We start from the raw sequence: 10,426 nt of genomic DNA, 5'->3' as shown, positions 1-10,426 counted from the left end.
ATCATTGGTTATTAAGTGACAAGAAAACATGACTCATGCAGAAAATACATGCTCATAATGCAAGCCGCTTCAACTTTTAATACTATTTCATAACTGAAGAAAGTTAAAGTTCCACCATAAAATGAATTAGCAATATAGATAGTAACTCAATTACTTACTTATAAAAACACATGAAAGATTCTTTATTTTCCCGATGTCAGATTAACTCTCAACACGACCCTAGCATATGGTCAATCTAGTGACGTGGAGCATACGTGGTTGTTGGGCTTCACACATGAGATAACATGCTCCAATACCATAGAGAAAATTGAGGTTTCGCCATAAAATCAATTGACAATATGGGAAGTAACTCAACTTATAATTAAGATTCCTTATTTCTCTAACGTGGGATTAACTCTCAACAATAACTTTTAATTATAACAAAAAGGCTCAAAAGACTTACACCTCATTCCACATTTTCGCTTCTAAATGTATTTCTTTTACAAAAGCGATATTCTATTTTTGAACTACAATGTGAGAGATTTAAATTTAGATCTACAAGTACACTAGCTAAACCAACTAACTTTTTTTTTTTTTTGTCGAAAGTTGAATCAACTAAAGCCCAACACCTAAGAGGAAACAACTAAAGCCCAACACCTAAGAGGAAACAACTCAGATTTCTTAAAGTAGCTTTGAGATATCGGTGAACTCGTTTCATACAAGTTTTCCGCATCGCCTCACACACAGTTCGCCACATACACAAAAGTATGAAAGAAAAAGAAGTTAAGCTTGTGAAAGAAAGAGACAGGTGTGGTCATATTAAGGCCTCCAGAATGGACCCTAACAATAAAAACGTAACCCTTTGCGACACTATCATTCTCCATGCGCTTTTTTCCAACTTTCCTTCCACCCAAACACACAAATCCCACAAAACACAAATGCCACCAGCGAAAATTCCACAGCACAAACAAAAGAACCCCAAGTTTTTGACTTACCAAAAGGTACTGCATCTCTGAATGCCATTGCCATTGCAGAGCACGGAAAAAAACCTCATTAATTACCAACCCAAGAACATAGGAACCTTAATTTGCACGAATCCCCAGGTTGTTACCTCAAAGATTGATACTTTCTCCTCGTTTTTGAATTATCTCCATCTGGGTGTTGTCGGAAGTTGTTGGAATTGAGGTATGGAGGGCGAGAAATACGGGGAGGAGCTGGATGTGGCGGTGAGAGTGGTTCACATGGCGTGTGCTCTGTGTCGGAGGCTGCAGGAGGGTTTGGTGTCAGGTGGCAGTAGCCTCGTTAAGTCCAAGGACGATGATTCTCCTGTGACTGTCGCAGGTACTATGAATTGAAAGTTCGTTATTTGGTTATCTTTCCTTTGATTTTGGAGGTTTTTGGTGGTGGGATTGTTAAAAGTTTTTGGCGTCGAGAGAAATGGATTTGAGAAATGTTCTGCTGTTTGTCTGTTTGTGTGTTCCTTAATTTTGGCAAACTAGTGCAATGTAGTACCTTTGCTAGATAGCGTTAAGGTTGAATCAATCACTGCGGGTTCCGCGATACAGGGTCATGTATTTATAGCTCTTGAATTGGTTTGCCTTTTAGTTAAGTTGATAATGATACTCTATCTATGTTTACAAGTTACGATGAACAAATTTTCGAAATATTTGGACAACGCAAGTTTAATTTTTAAGGACTATATATATAGGTCCTTGATGTATTTAGGTACTTGATATTAGGTGCATTGTCTTAGAGGTTTTTTTGCATCGTTATGGAGTAGGTTTTTCGCTTAGTGTGGGACGGACCAGAATCTTCTTATTCAAGTATAATTTAAGTATGAGGGATTGACCACTAGATGAACTTTGCTGGGGAAGAGTCTGATGGTATGTTCTTGAAATGTAAAATGATATTTATAAGAGCATTTAGTACATGGAGCATGATTTCTGTCGGCTAATTAGTACACATTTGTCTTTTAAAGTTGATACGGGGATGGGGGTGGAGTATTTTTCAAGTACAACTTATAGATTGTGTAAGAGCATTATGTGAAAACACAATTATCATCAGTTTATAGAAATGCAGGGAACACCTGTTTAGTTTCTATTGTGTCTTGCATAAAATTTGAAATATCTTGTTTCATTGTCCGAAGAATGGTTACATTCTTCTAGTAGATGATAGTACTAATTTGAGGCTAAGATAACCTTTTAGCTGCTACCACACTATCAAGAAAATTAAGGCCTACAACATAATTTGTTGGTGGGCGATATGTTGCTTATCATTGTGAAGCTTGATAAAACACGAATGAGCCACAGAAGTTTGTCTTTCGTTATGTGATCATAGTTGGAGAATGTGTAAGCTTTAGATAAGAAGGGATTTTGTTTTATCTTTACCCTTTATATTGATGATTTTCTTTGTTTACTGTAAGTTGGTTTAATATCCTTACAAGAACATTTATGCTCCAGAAATAGCTTGGTGCTCTTCTACGAAGTTGCGCTAATTTGATTGACATTGTGCATGAACAGATTGGAGTGTGCAAGCAACCATTAGCTGGATGCTGTCTGAATTCTTTGGAAGTCAGAATGTATCCATTATTGCTGAAGAAGATGTACAAACTCTCTCTCAGGCTGACTCAGCAGGTTTGCTGGAAGCTGTTGTGAACACTGTTAATGAATGCTTAGCTGGAGCCCCCAAGTATGGTCTTAAAAGTCCACCAAAATCCCTCAACACCTCTCAAGTTCTTGAGGCTATCAGCCGATGCAACTCAGCGGGAGGCCCCAAAGGAAAACATTGGGTACTTGATCCTGTTGACGGAACACTAGGGTTTGTGCGTGGTGATCAATACGCTGTAGCTTTAGCATTGATTGAGGATGGAAAAGTTGTTATTGGAGTACTTGGGTGCCCTAATTACCCAATGAATAAAGAATTGCTCAGTTATCATTATCAGTACCATGAAGTCATGTCAAAGTTGTCTCCCCCTTCTGAGGATATGTGGGAAAGAGGTTGTGTGATGTATGCAAGGAGAGGCAGTGGTAATGCATGGATGCAGCCACCAATCCGTGGGGATAAGAAGTTTGTGTGGCCAAATTCTGCAAGACTTATTCGGGTTTCTTCCATCGATGACCCCGCGCTGGCTACTTGTTGTGAACCTGTCGAGAGAGCAAATTCAGACCACTCCTTCACAGCAGGACTTGCTCACAGCGTAGGGCTTAGGTACATTTATTTACTTATTTATTTCTATGCACCCACTTGGATGGTCATTGTTCTAACAAATGAAACCAGGACTTAATGAAAAAGGTGAAGAGTAATGGGAGGAGAAAACTGCAAACAGAAGAGTGAAATGAGTTATCAAGTATAGGAGCACTTCCCTTTTCTAGTTTCTTTTTAATTACATATAAGAGGTATAATAAAGAGATATTTCCAGGTTGACGACATTTCGTTATAAAAACCTAGCATAGTGTTTTAATGATATGAGTGATTTTTCATCACAAGTATCGCCTAGGTTGTTGTCCTGCTGTTGTTTGTTTCTTCTGTTTCATGGTCCTATTTTCAAGTTCTGAGAAATTAGATAGGGAGTAAGAGATTATAAGAACAAGTATGTGTATTGCCTGTTATTTGGAATTTTTTAATAGTTACCTTGCTTTTCTTCGAGGCAATTGCTTAATGATATGTTTTTTAAGTACGAGGCAATGTGATCGATGGTCAATTAAGATTAAAAGTGAGTCACTGGAAATCCTAATTTTAATTCCTTTTCGTTGTTATCAATGGTACCTTCTCCTTTGAGTTTCTTATCTTTCTCTGGTTGGTAAATGATGTGAATCTCAAAGCCACCTTGCCACCTTGCACGTCTTTTTTACCGGGGTAGGAAGATACTGGCAACTATAGTTTTACTTGTGCTCTAATTTGATATTTTCCTTTCATATCATATGGTAGAAATCAGCCCCTGCGTGTCTATAGCATGGTGAAATATGCAGCCATAGCTCGAGGAGATGCTGAGCTATTCATGAAGTTTGCAAGGACTGGATACAAGGAGAAGATATGGGATCACGCTGCTGGTCTTGTCATTGTAGAAGAGGCTGGAGGTGTCGTAACTGATGCTGGAGGGCGTCCCCTGGACTTCTCAAAGGGACCGTACTTAGAAGGACTTGACAGGGGCATAGTTGTTTGTTCTGGGGCCACACTACATGAGAAAATCATTGATGCTGTGTATGCCAGCTGGGACTCTTCTAATTTATGAGGCTTTTCTGTTCCATGCCAATGGACCACAGTGGCAGTAAATTTTGCAATTTTGTTGAGGTAAGGTCATCTAGTAATATTTGTTTTACATTGCAAAAGAACTTCAACACAGCTTTATCCACCTTCCAATATAACTTACCGAGTCGTCGGATGAAGTAATTCTACCCTGTTTGCTTGATGGATGGAAACAGAAGGAATTGAATAATTCCAGACCTCTTTTAACAAATGTAGTGGGGGTCTTAGAAAACTTATGAAATCGAGAACTCCGTTTTGCTTCTACTTATCCATCGCATGAGAGAATCTTGCCAGATTAGTTTCATTCATCTCATTTCCATCTCTCACATATTTCAACACCCTCGAATTTTCCAATATTTCTCTGTTCTTAATAAACTTGAGACTCAAATCTCCTGCTTCAGATGTCATGTACCTTTCTCTCCCCAGTTGGATAGTTGTTTGGCTAACTTAATAAATAGTTATTTGTAAATGCTGGAACTCAAACGTCCCAACAGTTTGGATACCAAAGAGGAAGCCTTGTAATTTGAAAAAGGTTCAGTATTGCACTGCACACACTCACTAACCTGGTTTCTCATTTGTATCCTTTACTGAGCTTTGTGCAAAGAAATATTTACGCATCTTTGAACTATTTCAGGGCAAGCGATGTGCTGAGAAGGATTTGTGATGACATTCATATGCTATCGCCAAGGTTAAGTTTATAGAAGGAAGTATTTCGTCTGGTGGCGTGTTCAACTGAGTTCAAAATGGCACTGTTATACTGCTACTCAATAGTGAAATATTTATCAGTAAGATCTTCAAAGTAAATATTATGCAATTGCAGTTGCGTTTCAAGATTTTTCCGGTGTTTATGGATCACTATTCACTGGAATCATTGGATAGATGCACCCAGTCGATGGCTACTTGGGGTGGCATGACAGCAATTTAGGTTCACAGTTTTGTCTAGCAATCAGTCTACAGAAATCAGGTGATGACCATTTTCTTTTGGCATTACCTTCTACCGATGTTTAAGCAACAATTTTGCTTATCCAATGAACCCGTGAGGCCTTTTGTTCATATTTAGTCAACTTAGTTGTTCAGATCAACTAAACTACGACATCTCCGACCGGGATTTTCTTAAACTAGTAATATAAGTTGAATATTAGTTAGCTCCGAGTGTTAAATTGATTTAGCTTCTCTGATATCCTTGGTGGAACAAGAATTAGAAGACAGGCACCCTCCAGAATTCATTGAATGCTGTAACTGGATGCTCATGCATGCTAATGGATCCTCTAGAGGGGTTCTTTGTTTTATTTGTTGGACCGTTGCTAAAGAAACAAGTTTGCTTTTCCGCTCCTCAGCATGCAACTTACATGTTTTTTTTTTTTTTTTTGAACAAACGGTATTATCTACACTAAGGGAAAGGGAGTGAGCTAAATCTCACAATGGGCTAGCAATATTATGGTTCAAATTTGCTTTTGGCGAGAATCGAACTTAAGACCTCTTACTTATAAGTGAAGAGAAATATCACTAGACCGTTCCAGTGCATGAAACTAATATGTTAAGTCCAAAACACAATCATGAAACTATTTTCCTTTACTTCTTTTGCAATTCATTTGTCACCCTTATCACAATACTAATGGAAAATTGGGAAAGGTATACTATAAATTAATTGGAAGTTGTTTTTTCCTTACAAGCTTATGTTACTTTCAACTAATTTAAATTATAGAGAGCAAAGCTATAAAATAAGTGCATAGCGGGATTATGTTCGCTCTAACCAATATGATGGAATTGAATAATTGACTATCAGTACATCGGTAGTCATTCTTAAGCACTTGAGTTAAAATTTACTTACCCATTAATTTAAGTTTTGGCACAATGCTATTTTATACTAAGGGGTAGTAAAATAACTGGAAGTAAGGAAGGTAAAAAGGCAAGGAACACAGTCATGCCAATCCCTTACGACCAACAAAACGCTAACTAGGAGGGCAAGGTAGTCCGTCTTTGTTCAGGACCCGCATAAACGAAGATGGGGTTCGAATGACCCAAATGTTCCAGCAAGTGAACGCAATCAAAGCCATGGAGTGCATCCAGTCCTCTCTACTCCCATAGACCCATTCATACATGTGTACAAGCCAAACATGGAATGAGGTTACAGAATTCCGAGTGACACGATAACCTAATCTGCCAATGAAATCCTGCGGCAATGACCTCTCTTCCTGCCAAGAAATTTGCCTCCAAGAACGAGCAATTAGGAAAATATCTTCCCTTGAGCACTTGAGTCCAGAGCAAGTTGGGCTCACTGATAAGTCTCCAGCAATGGATCTTCTGCTCCCCTACTTTTTGGCCCTACTAGAATTGCGCCACGGAAGAGTCAATCTCCCGGCAAAGAGTATCTGGAAATCTAAAAACGTTCATAAGGTATGTCGGGATAGCTTGTACAACTACTTTGATAAGAACTTCACGCCCCGCTTATGAGAGAAATGTTTGCTTCCAACCCTGGATCCTTGCCAATACATGCTCCTTAACGAAGGCAAGCGCAGCTAGTTTGGAGTGACCCCACACCGTTGGGATCTCGAGGTATTGACCAAGATCCGTGACCTGTGCCATACCCAGAATTGTGCACGTCTCTCTCTGGACATGCTCCGGTGTATTAGCTCTGAAAAGAAAAAAAAATCGATGACTTTTGTGCACTAACCTCCTGACCCTACGCCCTATAGTAGGCCTTGAGTAGAAGATCAATATTGTGGCAGTTTTGTGGTGTGGCCTTTAGAAAAATTAATGTGTCATCGGCAAAAGGAGATGAGTGAGAGGAAGCCCGATATCATTGAGCTTAATGGCATATAAGAAGCCACGATCAGAAACCCCTTTTAGGAGCTTGTCAAGCACCTCACTCACAAAGAGGAATAAGTATGGTGATAACAGGTCTTCTTGCCGCAGCCCTCGAGACGGTTTGAATTTCTTTCCAGGTTGACCATTAACAAGCATAGAGAAATTCACCATTGATTAAATTCACCGTTGTAACACACCCCATCACCATATCAATTCACCGCTGCAAGAAAATCCCACTCTATACGATTATATGCCTTGTCCATATCAATCTTCATGACAAATTCAAAACTCTTTTTCACCTTCTTGAGTTGAAGGCATTATGAGTCGGAGAGATAAATATTTGGCAACCATGGTTTAAAGCGATTTGCAAAGATCTTAGAGAAGAGTTTATATGAGTAGTTACATAGACTTATAGGGTGAAACTGCCCTACAGATTCCGAGCTTGGAGTCTTTGGAATTAAAACAATATGGGTGGCGTTCAAATTTCTGGTACTCCCAATCCCACTCGCAAACTTAAGAACAAAGCCTCGAATATCCTCGGCAATGGTTTCCCATAAGGAATGGAAGAATACCCCATGGAAACCATCAGGCCTAGGGGCCTTTGATCATCTCATCTGAAAGACAGCTTCACGAATCTCCTTCATCTTAATGGGCCTTGCTAGATGGGAATTCATATCCACCGAAATCATCGGTTCGAGGCAGTCAAGAACCGACCCCCAATCTCGATCCCCACTAAGGGTGGGCACTTGGAACTGAAAACTGAAACCGAAACACAAATCGAATTGGACCGCACTGAACGGTTTGATTTTGCGGTTTTGAAACGGTTGTGGTTTCAAAACCGAACTGCAGCAAAGAAAATGGTTTGGTTTTGGTTTTGGGTTTTCAAAACTGCACCGAAACCGAAACCGAAATCGCACCATATATTGAATGTTATGTTTTAATTAGTTCAACTAGACTAGTCGTCAAATTTTGCACCACTATTCGACATCAATGCCCTGAACTCACTATTTGCATCTGTTTGTCTCTCTCTTTCTTAAAAATCATCTTCATCTCTCTCTCAAAACTCATCTTTATCTCTTCCACAATCGACATTAGTGTCCTGAACTCACTGCTTGCATCTCTGTGTGCGACCTAGCTGTTTGCATCTTTGCGGCCTCACTGACCTTTTAATCCATAGCTGTAGTATGGTGCTTGCCATCGCAGGGCTTTAGTGGCCTTGGTGGGACCATTATATCCATCCCATGGCTTCTAGCATAATATACATTATTTAACTGTACAAATCCTTTTACCTGTAGAACCAAATTAAATGAGAAAATTCTTTTATGTGCAACACAGTGTTTGTTGATGAATATTTCAAATTTTCTCGAGATTATAATGATGACTTAATCATTACCTTATCTTTACTCCTTCCACTAATTACTATTGTTGGAAAATAGTTGGCAAGAATTGTCATAAGATCACCAACTAAGTCCAAATGGCTAGAAGTAGAACGTACCACCCAGGAATTATAAGCTAAATCTGAGGAGAATGTCTATTAAGGGTAGAGATGTCATGCAGGTTTGATGGTCATATGCATAAATATGAGCTTGTCATTGAAGTGGCATAATGCCTTCATGATGGAAATCGGCATGATGTTGACTGTAGTTCCACAGTCGACAAACACCTTGGAAATGGGGTATCCTTCAATATAAGCCATGACGTATAACGGCTTTAGATGTTGGAGATTAACAGAAGGAAAACGGGGAAACAATTCGACCAGGGTTACCTTAAGTTTGTCGTCTTTACTGATTTCCTCATCTTCCTCAGTAGCGATGAAATCTACTTGTGTCGCTTCTTTGGCAGCCACTTCCCCATCCAAAAAACTGGTGGGTTCTCGGTTGAAATTCACCCTGAAGGACATAGACCATGTTGATTTCCATGTGCTCGAGGACCGAAGGGCCCATCGGGTCTTGGTCGTTGACTTCCAGATTAGTAGATGTGCTATCAGTCTTTGGAGTGTCTTCAACCGGATTATTTATCGCCTCGATATGTACTTACTCTTAGGGCGCGACTGAACCTATTTCATTATGGTCATCGTCATCGAGCCTGTTTATTGCTGAAGAGTGATTTTGTTCTTGTAGTGCTTTACGGGCTCGTTCTTCCTAAGCGATTTGGGCGTTCCTTGTGTCTAGGTATGCATCTAAACGCGCCACACAATTTTCCTTATCGGCCGTAAGGTTGAAAAGAGACACGATCGAGAAGACTTCGATGTGATATCGCAGGTGTTGAAGGTCTTCGAGTGAAAAAGGTAGCTCGGCGGTGTCTATATCTGTGTATGGATCGACTTCAAAGCCAAGGACTCGAGCCTCACGTATATGCTGGAACCTAGCTTTTATTGCCAGATCGGTGGTTTTCTGAATAATTTGTTTAGCATCAGGAAAAGTTAATGCTAGGTCTAGGGGTTCCTGATATGCCTTAGGCAGTCCGTACAAGTCATTGGCGGAATATTTCTTATGAAATTCCCGCATGTACTCCAAGGATTCACCGAGGAATTGAGGGTGCAGATTGCGCCGTACTTTTATTAACAGTTCCTGCAGTGGTAATGGGGGAAGCTTACTTTCGGCTTCTTGTCTGAAATGCTCAAGACGAGCTTTCATTTCTCCGGGCCGAAGAAGGAGCTTGATGCGTTTCTCGGATTCTTCAATTGTGGTTTCAAAGTCGCGATCAATTGCCTTATTCTCTTGAAGTAATTCGGCCATAATGGTTGGGGTAGGTCAATCGTCGCCGCTTCTTGTTGCCTTTTTTGGCTGCCACCGGGTAGTCGAATTAGTTTGTGATTCTTGTCGTCGAGCCATGCAATCTATCCACTGGCGACAACGTTTTTTACACTTAGATAATGTCGTATACAGGCCAGTTGGAGAATTGTAACTGTACCAATGTTGGTCACGTGGCTTAGGTGGCTTGAAGGTTTTTCGACCCACCAATGAACTTGAACTGCTAGAGTTACGCGAGTAATAATCCTCATTATAGAATGGCACGTCAAAGTCAACACGTCGTTTGACTGGGGTTGGATCTTTTGTTTGTACATGTGGGCCAAGTCTCTCAAACACCTGCCGGCGTTGGCCGGCACTGAGTTCCTTCAGAGGTTTTGCTACAGCCGTGGACGGCTGATATGAAGTTGGAGCCAGAGATGTTCTCTCTTTACGTTCGATTAGGGAAATTTGTGTTTTACAGCGGCCGCACAAAACCGTTGACTCATTAGTTTCTTCGGAACTAGAACCTGATATAGGTTCAATGATGGCCGACCCTAAAGACTCCGTGGGTGGTGCATTTGAAAATAAATCAATTTTGAGTCTCGGCCGAACACCCTACTTACAGACATGTTGTACTGGGACGAATTCGGCCTTCCCTTTTC

General features: G+C 40.3%; 1 protein-coding gene across 1 annotated transcript; it reads left to right on the top strand.

The window, feature by feature from the left end:
- Nucleotides 1-845: 845 nt before the first annotated feature.
- Nucleotides 846-5,057, top strand: LOC137743478 (3',5'-bisphosphate nucleotidase AHL-like). The gene is made up of 4 exons (XM_068483378.1): nucleotides 846-1,320; nucleotides 2,499-3,186; nucleotides 3,907-4,269; nucleotides 4,859-5,057. The coding sequence occupies exons 1-3, from the start codon at nucleotides 1,167-1,169 to the stop codon at nucleotides 4,208-4,210; spliced, it is 1,146 nt and encodes a 381-aa protein (XP_068339479.1). The 5' UTR covers nucleotides 846-1,166; the 3' UTR covers nucleotides 4,211-4,269; nucleotides 4,859-5,057.
- The last annotated feature ends 5,369 nt before the right edge of the window (nucleotides 5,058-10,426 follow it).

Source organism: Pyrus communis, chromosome 8 (genome assembly GCF_963583255.1).
Source record: "Pyrus communis chromosome 8, drPyrComm1.1, whole genome shotgun sequence".
In the NCBI taxonomy this organism is placed as follows: Eukaryota; Viridiplantae; Streptophyta; class Magnoliopsida; order Rosales; family Rosaceae; genus Pyrus; species Pyrus communis.
The sequence above is the reverse complement of the archived record's forward strand: the minus strand, read 5'-3'. Positions and strand labels throughout refer to the sequence as shown.